At 45.7% G+C, this 14,722-nt stretch overlaps 1 protein-coding gene across 2 annotated transcripts in view; it reads right to left on the minus strand.

Moving 5' to 3' along the window:
• Positions 1-9,950, minus strand: part of CRISPLD2 (cysteine rich secretory protein LCCL domain containing 2) — a 33,367-nt gene extending 23,417 nt beyond the window's left edge. The window contains exons 1-2 of one of the 2 annotated variants that reach the window (XM_067302410.1): positions 9,805-9,950; positions 5,159-5,491 (exon numbers count right to left, since the gene is read on the minus strand). In XM_067302410.1, the coding sequence (XP_067158511.1) occupies positions 5,159-5,401 (243 nt within the window). In that variant the 5' untranslated portion in view covers positions 5,402-5,491; positions 9,805-9,950. Of the gene's footprint in view, positions 1-5,158; positions 5,492-8,070; positions 8,209-9,804 lie in introns of those variants that run through there. The other variant, XM_067302411.1, reaches the window with a different exon arrangement.
• Positions 9,951-14,722: the final 4,772 nt, after the last annotated feature.

Genomic DNA, 14,722 nt, shown 5'->3' on the forward strand with positions numbered 1-14,722 from the left:
TGCTACAGAAATGGATGGCACAAAATAGCCTTTTTTTTTTTTTACTGCTTGATGCTATGTTTCTTTGGAGATGCTTTGCATAGAATAGAAAACAGATCTGGCAGGACCTCCAGAACTTGTCTAGACCACCCACTCCAAAATATAATAAGTAAAACAAGACATTCTTGGCAGGTGTTTTCCTAGTCTGTTTAAAAAAAGAAAAAAATCCACCAGATGATAGAGATCCCAGTGTTTCCTCATGCAGTCTATTACTCAGATCTGCAGGACTTCTAACATGCTGTGATGTAGTTATGGCAGGATTTTCCAGCCTTAATGTCAGGGCATTTCCTGGCTTACCCATTAAATCATAATTTCAGCAATCGATGTACTCCTGCACTCCACTACGGACACAGCTGGATATTTTTGGCCCAACTTCCTAAGCAAGCGACAATTATATAATTACCATGCCTGTGTAGGCCTGAGTCTCCCATCTTCCCTTCCTCTGATGGATGTAGTCAAATCTGACAGAGGTGGCAAAGTCTCAGAGCTATTAAGCTAGTATCATTTTCATTAAAACAGGCAAGTTAGAAAGCAACAGATCCCATTAGCATTCCTACTGAGGGAAAGACGTCAGCGTGAGATCAGTCCTCACTGAATATCACCCAAATATAATCCAAACTGGAGTTCAAATATAACACAAAGGCAAATAGGAAACCAGGCTTCTTGGTTCCAGTACCCAGGGGCGTATTTGTTTTGAAGGCTAGACTTGTTGGACGGGGTAGATAGTGTGCTGTTGGACCCAATAGATAGTGCACTGACTTCACTGTTTAATTACTGGCAGCTGGTCTATTCAGAAGAGTCCTGAGAGGATAATTTGTTGGGACTAAAACATTACTGCACATTCCTACAAATAAAAACAAAGAGAAGAGAGGCCTTGTGATGTGTCTCCAGCTCATTCACGTGCCAGTGTAAGACTATGTCCTTTTTGGACATTTACCATCATAACCAGCTGATCTTTCCAACTTCTGTCTTCTTCAGAAGAAAAGCGACTTATGGTCTCAAACATATCAAAGGATCTGTCAGAGACCATTTGGAGGAGTGGAGGGCATTGAGGCTCTCAAACACATTATAAAAACACCGAGTGCTCATGCCGAATAAGTATCTGAACATGGTCTCAGGCAGTTATAACAGGGATGGGGAAGGACCTCCTGTCTCTGGCTAGGAGAGCAGGAAAACGCAGCGTCTCCTGGAACTCGGTACGTCTACGCTATCTTCGGAAGGCAAACATGACCTCATCGAACTGAGCTAACAACCCAGACCTCCAAGAACAGCTTATCATTAAGCATGCTCAGCAACCCAAATTCCAGCAACAGCCCAGAGTTACTCTGGGCTTATTAGCTTTGCTTTGAACTGACCAGTGGCCAAACAAATTCATGTCAGTCTGCGAAAACCCATGTGGACACAGCTCTGACAAACAGAGGGGATAAAACCATTTTCCATTTCAGCCCTCCAGCTCCCTGAAGGTGTATGGGATCTGACCCACTGCACGCATTTTCAAACCTGTGTTTAGGGCAGACTATTGTAATTGTGCCTAGACACACAGCTTTTTGTGGTCTCCCACTTTCTGCACCCGGCAATGACCTGCCGCAAACCACCTTCCAATCCAACACACAAGCCACAAAAACTCTCCCAAGATGTTATGCGTGGCTAGTACTTCAGACTTTCTAGCAGAGCATTATTTCCTGCAGCCTCAAAGGCAGACGTTCCAAAACTCCTAATTTAACGCAGAGACATTATGAGCAATAGGCCATTAAGTGGAAACTGATGTGAACGTATGCATTACATCTTTCTTTGATGCCTATGGATAAATGAACCCAGACAAAAGATACTCAACAGACAACTGGGAATGAGCTACGTCTTTGCATGGCTTTGCGCTTGATGAGTAGAGAAGCTCACTTCTGCAGGCGTCGGATTACAAAGCCACCCATTTAAATTAGAGCTGTTATTTGCTTCTTGCTTCTCAGACATGAATGCGGTCAGGAGACTGGAATTATTTCAGAGCAATAAAGGTATCAAAAAAATAGAGTTCAGACTCTCCCAGCTATGCTTGCAAGAACTCTTTATGCCAATATTCAGCAGTATCTAGGAAGAATATTGAAGCCAGAGCTGCAGCATATGTCTGTGTTCAGGGTCTTAAATCCATTCTGTGACAATCAGGCAAAGCCAATGCTGACTATTTGGAGGACAAGAAGCGCATGGCATGAAACGATTCTAAGCATCAGGCTAGGTTTATATTCACTTTTTCCCCCTTCATGTTGAGGTTTTCTCTCGCCAGACTGCTGCAATCATAAGCAACTACCTTGTTTGGAAAATACCAACTCAGTCTACACTACTGAATTCTCAACTAGAGGTTTTTAAGAGCCTATGGCAATGTGTGATTCCAAGTGATTTAGTCAACAGACTCTCTTTTTTTACTCCTGGAAAGTTGCAATGACCTTTCAAAAAAGTACAGTACACACTCTACATCTAAAATACATGCATGGCATACATGCACAATATTACAATTTGTAGGTTCAGATTCAATAAGAATGTATCCCACAAGGAGTCTGTTTACTTATTGACTAGTTTGTAAAACCAACCCTAGACCTGGAATACTATCTTAATTCACTCATGTTGGAGTGATGAGGTTGCTCTCTCATTTTTCTCCACAGCTTGGACTTCTCGCAATCCTGGCAGTTTATTCTTACAAGTGGCATGAAAGTTCAGGACTGACAAATACTGGCAGAAGCTTGGACATGCCTTGTTAGCCCCCACAAAGGTATTATCCCACCCTGATAAAGAAAGTCAGCACCCTACAGTGAAGAGGAAGGACGGGTACCTCATACCTGAAAGCGAACTATTTTCCTTCCAGAAACCTGCACTGAGAACAACTTCATTTTATCCAGCTTTCTTTGAGGCCTCCACGTGAGGCAAGATTTCTGCCTTTCATCACTGCTGAAAGCCATCTGACTAAGCCATCTTAAAAGGTCAAAGATGTCTTAGGACATCTTCCTTTCTTCTTCCCTTTATTTTTTTTATTTTAATCTTTATCCACATGGGTATGTGATAATTCTTTTGATCTCTAGATATGTCATGAAACTCACTGTGCTATTGCTCTTTTACTAATAGCCTCCACTGCCTGAAGTTCCTGCTGTAGTAGATTAATGTCTCCCTTTCCTGGAGCACATTAGCTCCCTTTGCCACTTTAGATCACTTATACGCGTCAGATATAGAGCTGGGAGAAAGGACTTTCATGGGCAGCATTGGGAGGTTGATGGCCAAGAACAAGTTCTACCTGCTTATCCACAGATTAGCACCACACGTCGCCTGTGACGTTCCTCACTGGTACCAAAGGAAAAGAGAAAAGTTTATCTATCTACAGCGCTAAAGACATGCTATTTTCTTAAACACATCCAAATGAGAAGTGTCCTATGCAGAACAAAGGATTAAAGTGAAATTCACGTTCAGAATATACACAGCGTTTCCAAGTAATATTGGGTAAACATGAATACGTGAAAGACTGATTATAGCCCTTCCAAGTAGCACCATTTTATACTCAGCTTCTTTCTTCACAGCATATAAGGCTCTTTCATTTGCCCTAAATCACCCATAAAACCACTAGAAAAGCACACTGAGCAAAGACAAACATAAAAGAGTAACCATGCTGGATGAGTAAATAGCAGTCGGCCAGTGGACATTCCGCAACTGCAGCCCTTTCAGATCCTCAAAGCCAACAAAAACACATTTGGCTTTCTCATGCTTTATGTTTACTTTCTGGAAATTAATCAAATCACCTCTTCTCTGGCAATATGTTACAGGGAGCCGGCAGGATAATGTAATAGCCAGCTGAGAGAGAGATACAAAGCAACAGTTCTTAGAAAGGCGTGCGATTTCTGACAAAATTGAGATGAAAGACTAACAGTGCGAATACTAATATGAACCAGCTAATGAGCAATTGTCCTTTCTTACTGTCCTCTGCTTTCCCTTCCCTTTTCCTTTTCCCTAAAACCATAAAAAGCAAAAAAACTTTCCATTTGCAGCATTCATTTCAGCACATAGTAACAGTTGGCAAACAATCCTATATTACGCTTAATATACTATTTCTTTTACCTTTTAAATATGGTCTTAGCAAATCATTAATCATCTAATCTGTCAGCAGGAGCACACAGTTGAAGTCAGGCTAGTTTCTGTCATAACCATATTTGCACACTGGGAAAAGGCACAGAAAATACTATTTGCCTACATCGTTTTCTGGCCCCACAATATTTTGAAGACATCTCAAAAATAGCTCAAAGTAGGGTCTCTGGCATCAGGTGAAAACAACTTATTCATCTGAATTGTTGATGGTAAAGGCACACTTTATACTCCTACCGTAACGTTCTCCCTCTGAAGTGGGAGAATACGTTGACCAAACTTTTATTTTGGTTCCTCGAGCTGCAAAAAGCCAATAGAACCATTCCACCTAGCCCTGAACTTCACCGGAGTCTTTCCAATGAGTTCCATGGATCAAACTTATTTGCGGATGGAGCCATATTCCTTATGCCCTGCTTGTCTAAGGTGCCAAGCAGACTCCCATCAGTCCTACAAACACTTGGCTCACATTGATATTCTGCAGTCACCAGCATATCACAAAACCGCAGATGCTACCTTCAGTGTTGGGCAATAGCTGATGGCAACCCAAAGCTGCCCATCATGAGTTTGTGCTGAGCAGACTGTGGTGATCCAAAACACCAGTCGCAATGGTCTGAAAGCTTTGACAGGGAGAACATGCGTTAAACACTAGGGAAAATCTGATGCTTTTATGACATTAAGGTAATGGAACAACCTGCTGAGGCAGGCTATGGAATTGCCATCTCTGGAGATACATTCAGGGCAAGGCTAGACAGTATTTTATGAATAATGGAACCAGTTCTGAAACTATGCAGTGGATGGACAAGATGACCCGTTAGTGGTCTTTTCCAACCAAAACAATCCAATGATCTAAAGCATCATTCACTGTGGACTGAAATTGCTCCAGGAAACCTCTTGAGAAAAAAAACTTTTTTTAGAGGAAATTTGCTACAATACTTTCACCATAAGGGAAACTAAAATAAAGTTTAAAAAAATAGTAATAAAGTTAGGTATCAGGAGCTAGACTTACCATATATTCCATATTAGAAGCCGATGGATAAACTTCACCTCTTAATTTATTGTGGAGCATCAATATCTCCTGTCTGTCTGAAAATAAAATGGCTCTCTTGGATCTGGCATGAGGTTCCTCATCCTGATATTTACTCAAAATGCTCTCCAGGTGACTTGAATTGGGCAAAATAAAGCATTCAGCTGCATTTGTCAGAAGCAGTAGACATCCAAGAGGAAAGATCCAAGGCAGGGTAGGATTCATGGCTGAAACAGAAGCTGGCAGAAATGGAGATAAAGATGATGGATGTGTTTTTCAGTTTCCTTGCAGGGACGTCTAGTGATCAGGACGGGCCTGGAATTTGGGGGAGACAGAAAGTCAGAATAATGCCAGAGAAACTCGCTGTGCACATGACCTCCAAGGAAGCCACACAACTCAGATTTTTTGCATGAGAAAGAGTGATACAAGCAAAGTCTAACCAATTATTGTTCATCCCGGTTACAGGAAGACCTATACAACTCCATACATGATGGGAACTCAGTTTATTGTCTTACTGCTGACTAACCCCTCGCGCAACTTCTAAGCTATGTTTGACCTAGATCTTCACGGAACCTCTCAGCTTCTACAAGCTACTTGAGCAATCACAGGGACTTCAAGGACCTGCAGATGAGTTAGCCATGCAGAAGCTTTTCAGGTAAGGCTTATCCTTCATGCCTACATGGGAGGAAAGAGGACTGAAACCATGCCATGTAGCTTCTGCGATGGAAATTTGATAGGACACAGCAAAATTTCACCAAGACTGCACTAGGAGCGAGGGTTTGCAGATGGCCTCAGGCACGGCGGTGGAGGTGGATACCTTCTCCTCTGAATGTGCTGAGCTGCAGCCATCTCCCAGCAACATCCAGGAGCTCCAAATAATCCCAGCTCCAAGCTGTGTTCCTTCACGGATGGGAAAGGGAGACATTTTCAGCTCTTTTCCCAAAGTGGAGAACAGATACGTATAAAAGGGAAAGTAAATTCCCCAGTAAGCCAAGTGGCAGAGGTCAGACATGAGCAAGAGCTATTTCAGAGGCCCGGGCCTGCCAACACGCTCTGCAAGAGCAGCTGCCAGACTCCCGAAAAGTAGCTGTTTATGTGAAATGTCATCGTCATGCTGAACGATCAGAACCGCTGCTGGCCAATGACGCACCGGCGCGCTCCCGCTGACGCTGCCGGGCCGCTTGACGGCGGCTGGAAGCGCAGCCAGGGGATGAGCTATAACGGATTAGGAGAGGAGCTGGAGTGCCCTCGCTCCCCGGCTGGGAGATCAGGTGTTCCCACGCGCGCTCCATCGCCGTGGGTTTACCCAGCCCGAGAGTTGGTGGTAACTGTACAGCTGCTGACGGCTGATGGTTTGGATGCCTGGGCTGAATTTAATCCCCATCCTCTCCCTGCGAGACACGTGCACCGTAGTCCCCCGCTCTGCCTGTCATTCCCAAACAGCTTCTCCCTTCCTCTTCCCTAGGCCCGACTTTTCAGTCTAATATGCCTTGTGCATCTCAGCTAGTCCAACCTAGATCACGAGCCTTTCAGGGGAGGAAATCTTTGCTGTTGCATGTCCCTACAGCACCTAGTGCTCTGTATGTGCAATCCCACAGCCGACAGAACAGCATCAATCCATTCAGGGCAGAAAATATCCATACAGCACGTCAGGGATGAGGCAAGCACAGCATCTCTCTGCTCAAGGCTATACTTTGGAACAAGATTCCCCATCGCTGTCTTTACCATTAGGTGAGGATCTAGCTTTGCAAGCTCTTTTAAAAGACATATATATATATATATATAGTGGCAGGAAATAAACCCCAGATTAGCAGGGATTATTCTAAAATTTCCAGCCCAGTGACTTGGACATATCAAGGCAGGACTACTTGTAAAGTGGCAAACGTGGGAAAAGCTTTTTGGCTCCCAGCCATCACCCTTGAGCGGGAAGTCGCAAGTCCCTGATTGCCCAGACCTGGCACGGCAGCAACTTGCCAGGAAACATAAAGGTGCTGTGTGCAGCCCCCCGAACTCTAAGAACCCCTCAAAACTCTAAGAATCCCCCAAATTTGTAGGGTGCCTGCACAATAGCACACTTGTTCCCCTCTGAGCCTTCTTCGTGTAATAAGGCAGAATGAACCCAGCAGCCTTTAGTCTCCAGGCAGAGCGTTAAACCTTTGCTTTGACAGAACACGGCAAGGATATAATTTGCTAAATTTTAGGGAACCTCCTTTCATTATTTGCTGCTCTGCAGAGCGAGCGTAACACACACGCCTTGTCCCCAGCTCAAGGCACACCTGAAAGACAGGACACGCAGTTGCCTCGGGGCAAGTACTGCTTTAACCTCATCCTCTGCTCAGCCCTGCTTGCTGGCGTTCGCCTCCCCGAAAGCAGGAGCCCGGCTTGCCAACCTGGCTGCAGAGGGGGAGGGAGACAAAACGCGCTGCCGCTTTTGTAGACTGTCTGACCCAAATTCAGGGAACAATCCCTACTTTGAGGCACTTCCCCAAGAGTTTAAAAATAGCTGCTCTGCCGCAGCCGTTCACAATGTGGCCATTTAGCAGCGGCAGCTTTAGCTGCTGCCTGCTCCGGAGGCAGAGCAGGCAGGAACAGACCGCTCGTGTACGCTGCAGTTATACCCCTGCCTTTGGACGCCTGCCCTTTTCTAAACAGCAGCCGCATCCACCGCCCATTTAAGGCGAACACTGACCTTACAGAAAGCGCAGCCTGAAAAATCCGCTCTAACACCCGAAAGCGAACCTGCCCCGCTCATCCCTGCGCAGCGGAGCCGACACGTCTCGCTTTGACAGCTGGCCGAAACCACGCAACAGACGCCGCCTCCTTCCTCGGCATCCCCTTCCCTGGACCTCGCTGGTGCACGAAGGGATGTTAGCAGCTCTCTAAAATCAGGCTACCTCGGCACTAGCATCTTTTCCACTTTGGTGGCTTCGGCGTGCAGGCCCTCGTCTCCGCTTTGTGCCAGGTAGGGAGCGCTCAGCCTCCGGAGAAAGGGTGAAATCAATGCGCAGGGCAGCGAGGAAAGAGCTCCCCGGCTGTTTTAATCAAAACCAGCAGAGAGATGCTTACGATTTCAGCAAGCTCACATTGATTTCAGATGTCCATCCATTTGCCTCTCCTAACATCCCCATGCCCAGGTGCAATGAAACACTCAGACATATGTTAAAGCTAAGCGAGCCTAAGTGTCTTGCAGAGGCACGGCAATGTCCCCAGGGTGCACTAGGAATTCCCCTAATTAGGGCACATTAAAAGCATATTGTTTTCGAGTTGGGATTCGATATTATTCAGGGAAAATTATCAGCTGACAGTCAGCTGAGAGAGTTTTGACTATTGTTTCAAGGGTCCGAAAAGAAGCATTAGTGCAGCCTCGCTCTAAACCCACGAGGCTCTTGATACTGCTGCCAGGTAAACATCTGGGAGCGATCAGAAACGAGTGAGTCGGCAGAAAGCGACTCCGGAATATCCTCCGAAGCGTGTTGTAACGGGACGAAGGGGAGGCATTCTTCTGAAATCTGAGGAAGTTAGAAAACGGCACTGGACTTTGAAGAAAAAAAAAAAAAAAGATTATTTTTAGAAAGCTATTTCCCAGACTAATGGATGGTGTCTGGATTTCACAGTAAGCAGAAGAGCTGGTAGCGTTTAGAGGCTGGCATGGAGCATTGCCTGCTAGAGCCACATGCGGACTCGCTTCTGCATTTGATTATGTCCTCACTTCACCCTAATACCTTGCGGCTATTGATCTTTAACTGGCTCGCTGGTTAAGCGTAAGAGTGGGTCTTTACCCCTTGCTTATGGATGACATTTGCAGCAAGCACATCCAGGACCCTGTGACATTATACACAGAACAAGCAGATGGTGCCAGAAGACGCAGGAGTCAGCATGGGATGCCAGCAAAGCCAAGGGGAGTTAGCCAGGGATCGGCTTCTAACCTGTGCAAATAAATTCAGTGATAAAGCCACAACATATCTCAGACATTAAACCCTAGGTCATCTATTTAACCAGGATGCACACATTTAAAGCTTTTAAGAATGGCTGTGTTGGCTTCAAAAAAAGAAAAAAAAAGTGAAATGACAAGTTTCGTGACACAGGGTATAATGTTGTCTACTCAGAGTGCACTAAAGATCCAGCATCTTCAATACCGTGGACAAAAACACACAGATCCTTCATTTTCATTCACTTCAACAGAACTCAAGTGGGTGAGTTCCTATGAAAAAAAACACTAAAAACCTACAAATAACAGACACAACATGTGACACCACCACTAAATTCCTTTTGATTGAATTTTTAGAGCAGAGTGGCATAAACACATGGCTTCTTGGAGATGACTAGATGTTTCCATAAGTAGCCAACTATTAGAGACCGCTGCAGCATCCCGTAGATAGTTTCTGTCTGTGCAAAGTCTGCTCCTGTACTTACAAGCTCTTCCCATTCATTCAAGATGAACGTTCATTAATCTTGCATTAGTCGCTGTGAAGTTCACATAACAAGTTCAGGCAGTGTTGTGTTATTTTATACCATGCATGCAACTTGTTGGAAGAGTTACTAAAATTCTGCATACCAAATCGAGACATTTCTTGCATATGCACACACAAAACCACATTTCAGAAACAGGGATGAAAACTTGCACTTACCTGCTGAGCACTTTCAAGTCCGCAGGAAATTGCAGCTGCTCCAAGCCTGCTTGTGGAAAATAAATTATATATCTAAAACGCTCAAACGAGGAGGGGGAGAGGATGAAAGAAGCCTTAGGAGGTGCAGGCAGCGCGAGGTCTCGGCTCAGCAGCTCGTACCAACTGCGGTCTCACAGAGCTCCCCAGTGGTATTTATGCTCTCCAGGCAGAGGACAGCGCTGGATCATCCCGTTTGGCACCGGGCCTGTAGTATCAACGAAGGGGGGGGAAAAAAAGAAAAAAGAAAAAAAGAGAAGGAGGCAGGAGCAAGGAGCAGAGGGATGTCACTTCAGATCTCCGAGCGGGTGAAAGACAGTCATTGGGGCTAAGAAAACCAGGACCATCCTCCCAAAGGCTGTAACACAACACCCGGGGAGGGGGAGAGGAGGAGGAGGAGGAGGAGGGGACGGGGGAGAGGGAGAGCCGCCAGATGATCCTATAAAAGGGTTTTCTTCTCCGCTCTCCCCCGCAGCCGGGTTTTGGGCAGCGCCGGGGCAGCCCGGCGGGGAGAGGGCAGCTGCCTGGCGGAGGAGCATCCTCCCGGCCCCGGGGCGACGTTAGGAGGGAAGGGAAACTCAGGCAAGGAAACCGCTGCGAGCGCCAGCAGGCAGCTGCCTCCCGCCGGCAGCCAAGCTGCCCGTTCCTAGCTCTCCCTGGGAAGCTCCTCTGCCCCTCCGTCTGCCCGAGCCTGCCGGCGCCGCCGGGACGCTCCGCGGGGACCCAGGCCCGCTGCACGATGCGGGGTCCGGTGCCCAGGGCAAGCCGGTTGCATCCCCTTTTCCAGGGCCGGGCGCTTGCTGGGAATCGGGAGGTTTGTCGGGTCCCAAAGCTCGCGTGGCACCTGGCGACGCTCCCCGCGCGCACAACCACGCACGCAGCGGTGCCGCTGCCTTAGCGAGACCACGGGGCGAACCGCAGAGAAGAGGGAAGGGAGAAAAGCGAGCGAAGCATCTGGGCACCGCGCACCTCTCCCAAAGCGCGGCCCACGGCCAAGAGCCCCAGCGCCGCTTCCGCAGCGAGCTCCGTGCCTCCCTTGGCAATCCTACGTGCACTGCTGAAATACAGCTATGCTCACTGTAAAAGGAAACGGTTGAGCAAAAGGGCAAGCTGAAAGATCCTCTTCTCGTTGTTTTTTTTTTTCCTTTTTTTTTTTTTTAAATAAACAGAAAAAATAAACCATTATCATGGGCAACGGCAGGAGCGTATTTCAGCAGCTTGGCTGCAGCAGCTCTGTCACCCCGGGAGAGCCGCGCCACGGACTCCTGGGGCAGCCTCCCTCGCCTCCTCCCACCCGTCCCGGGGACTCAGGATATCCATAGAAAGCAGCTAGGATTTCTCCAAAAAAACTGTCTGTTCTTGTGTTTAAAGTTCTTGGGAAAAAGTCCTTCCATTCTTCTAAACAGTAAATATTTATTTCTTTAAGCAAGACATTAACCAACTTTATTTACTGTTTAGAAAAATGAAACTTGCATGATATTCTCCTAAGAGCTTACCCTTAACTGGCTTGCTTAAGCCCCAGCAGCCTTTAAAAAGCAGGATGATATTTATCAAAGTTGTTAAACAATATATGAGTAAATAAGCAAATATTGGAAGCTGATAGAGCAACGCCACAGTGCAAAGAAAGCAACCCCTCTTAAGTCACATCTACCAACACATCTCTGCCTATTTAATCTCTTACGTCTTTTTCTGAGGATAATTTTTCCAGAGGTAGCAGATTTTCATCACCTGCGATATTTTCAGCAGTTTATGGTGTGCATCTTTTCAAATAAACCAAGTCGCAGCCCGGGCGCTGCAGACCGGGCTCCAGCAGACAGCCCTGGTCGCGCAGCTGCGACGCTCTTTCTGGCGGCTCTTCTTGGCCCACGCTCCCCCAGCTGTATATTCCTGCATGTTCCATAGTATTTCTCTTTACGTCTGTGCAAGCTGTGCATACGAACTGACAACACACAGTCTCTCCTTAGTAACTGGCAGTTCTACCTTGCTAATAGCAATTCACGGTTATTTGGGCATCTCATCCCAAAGAGGCTCAGATGCTGCCACCAAGATGATGCAAAAACCAGAACGACAAGAGGCTCGGCACTAGCTTGCTTTGGAATCTGGACTGCATCTTGCCTATTTTTTCTTTCCCCTCTGATTTATTCTGGATCAATGAGTTTGCTGCATTTGTGGAAGGACTTCCCTCGTTACCTGAAAGATGCTTCATCCACCAGCTTCCTAATTCGCTTGTAGTAACGAGTGACAGCTCCTGTGAATCATCCATGTCCCGTAGAGGGCCAGGTCCCCACAGAGTCTACTACCTCCATTGCCAGTCCCCAGAGAAACCACATTCAGCTTTGGAGCACTGAGTCATCTGCCTCAAAAGGTGCTCTTCATGGGAATTACCAGAAAGTTGGATTAGCTCATTTTAAATATCACGTACCAACATACAAATTATTTCCAGATCTTGGAGAAACTTGGCATTTTGCAATCTCCACAAATGCTCCTATGGGGAATTAATCCCTGAAGGATGGTCAGGGCTGTCTAAATTCTCCATCAACCCAGTTCCTGCTGCTCTACAAAGATTTATTTATTTATTTTTAATATACACCAGCACAGTTTCACCATACAAACCATATTTGGCGTGCAGTTGTGTTTAGAGATGAACATAGCCCAGAATGAGGCAACTGAAATTACTGCCTGTCATCTTGGAGCCTTTCTCAATATGAAGTAACCAGAGATAAAGCACTTGTTGCCAAACCCCTTTTCCTACCTAGCTCTGCTGGTATCGGCTCTAAAGCGTCCAGCAGCAGCGAGTACCCCAGGAAAGGGCAACTCCAGTGCCAGCCCACTGGGATGAGCGGCTTTAGAAACACGAGCTCAGTTCCTTCTGTATTTTAGGTGACTGCAATAATATGCAGTCATATTGCATATGCAATAATATGATCGCATATCATAGGTGACTGCAATAATATGATGATAAAACAGATCATTGCAAATGAGTAAGGCGGATGTCCAAACTGTGGAATGCCCCATGATGACCTTCTTACGAGCTTTATGAATTTATTCCTCTCTCCTGCACTGCAAATCTGAAACCAGTGGCAGAAATGGGATTGGAGGCACTTACTGTTGTTTGCAAACGTGACGGCGACTGCTCCAGAATTGCTCCGAATCCTTTGGCTAAACTCCTATTCACTGCTGGTTAAAGAGCAATCGTAGCTGTTAGTGAACGAGTTTATTCACTTCGTTCTGTCTCGAGTCAGCAGTTTCAGGTCCTACTTTTGACCAAAGCCAAAACAATCAGAAGTTACTTTTAATCATTCAGGGTTATTACTGTCTTGATTATAACTTCTCAATTTCATATGTGGTAAAAGCCACATAAAGCGGGCTGAATATATAAGTACATATTAGAAGAGAAACCTTTTAAAGTAATAGCCAATGAATGGGAGCAAAGACGGATTTCACTATTTCACTCGTAATTGAAGGTGCAGACAGCTCGTCTTGATTTTTGACTCAGACTAAATTCCACTCTATTTTCTATTCAAATATTAGCTCAGTAAGGACAGCACTGCTGATGTGCAGGGGCAAATCAAAGGATGGACTCACATAGGTACTAATTACCTATTACTGTCTATGCTTGACTCTTCCTCTAGAAAAGAGGGAGTATAGGAGGAATAACATGGATAAAGCAAACCAGTGATCATAGGAAACACAGAGAAACGTGGCTGCAATCGCGTGCAGTAAGAGCACAATGGAGAAAACCAGCGTCCCATGAGCCGCTCTTGACCGGCAGGTATGAGAGTAAGATGCTCCACTCTTAACCGTGCAGCACGACGATGCCGTGGCCTTACTCAGAGGCTGCTCCAGCACGGATGAGTTAACGGCATGGGATAAAATAAGAAAAAGTCTGAATCACTGCCTGGAGTGAAAAGCAGGCATTTAACAGATTTACTTGCAAATGCAGCTAATATTTGGCACTGTGAACCCCCTACCTATCCTCTCTCGTTATTCTTCCATTTTTGGGAAACCTCGGCCAGGAACCGGATCACACAGGTTGTTTGTTTGTTTGTTTTTTTGCTTCTATTCCTTCTTCTCTAGCCCTGACAATAACAAAAGCCTAGACAGACAGATAGATAGATAGGTAGTGAGTAATGCAAGTAGGACGGAATTGGAGCCCATGTTATTTGCTCCATTTTATAGACTTTAAGGCAGAGGAGAATCACCATGATCAACCAGTCAGGGTTTCTCCAGGACGTAAGCCGCACAGTTTTGCTCCATTCAGCCCTGCTGTATGTCCAACAACTATAGCTGAAGTAGAGGACATCTTTTAGGAAAAAAGCTGAGGAAGACAGCTCTAATCACAGAGAATTTGCTACCACTCTCGGTAATTATTCCCAGTGACTGATTATCCCCCCATAAAAAGTACATACTTCCCTTCTAATTTGGATTTGACTGGCTTCAGCTCCTACCGTTAGATGCTATCTGCTGCTGAATTGGAGGGTCCTCCCTCACTAAATGCCTGTTCTTCAGGGAAGACTACGTTCCTGTCACCTCCATACCGACACCTTGGCAGAATTTGCTCCTTAAATCTTTTATAATAAAGACCATTTTTCCAAACTTTAATCTGCTGATGATGTGCAAGGAAGCAACTCTCCACAACCTCCCTCCCCCCCCCCAAAAAAGTGCTCTTTTGTCAGTATTCAAATAAAAAATTAGGTCCGTAAGACAAGGAAATAAGCACACAAGGAGTAAAAATGCCAGAAAATTAATCAGTTGATTTGGGGGTCATAGCTGACCATACAGCTAAGTACAAACGAAAAGTGAATAACCAAAAACCACAAAAAAAACCTCACCTCACTATTGCAACTCTGCACATTTCCTGGTTACATCTGTAATGCGAGAT

The sequence above is a fragment of the Apteryx mantelli genome, chromosome 10 (genome assembly GCF_036417845.1).
Source record: "Apteryx mantelli isolate bAptMan1 chromosome 10, bAptMan1.hap1, whole genome shotgun sequence".
NCBI lineage: Eukaryota > Metazoa > Chordata > Aves > Apterygiformes > Apterygidae > Apteryx > Apteryx mantelli.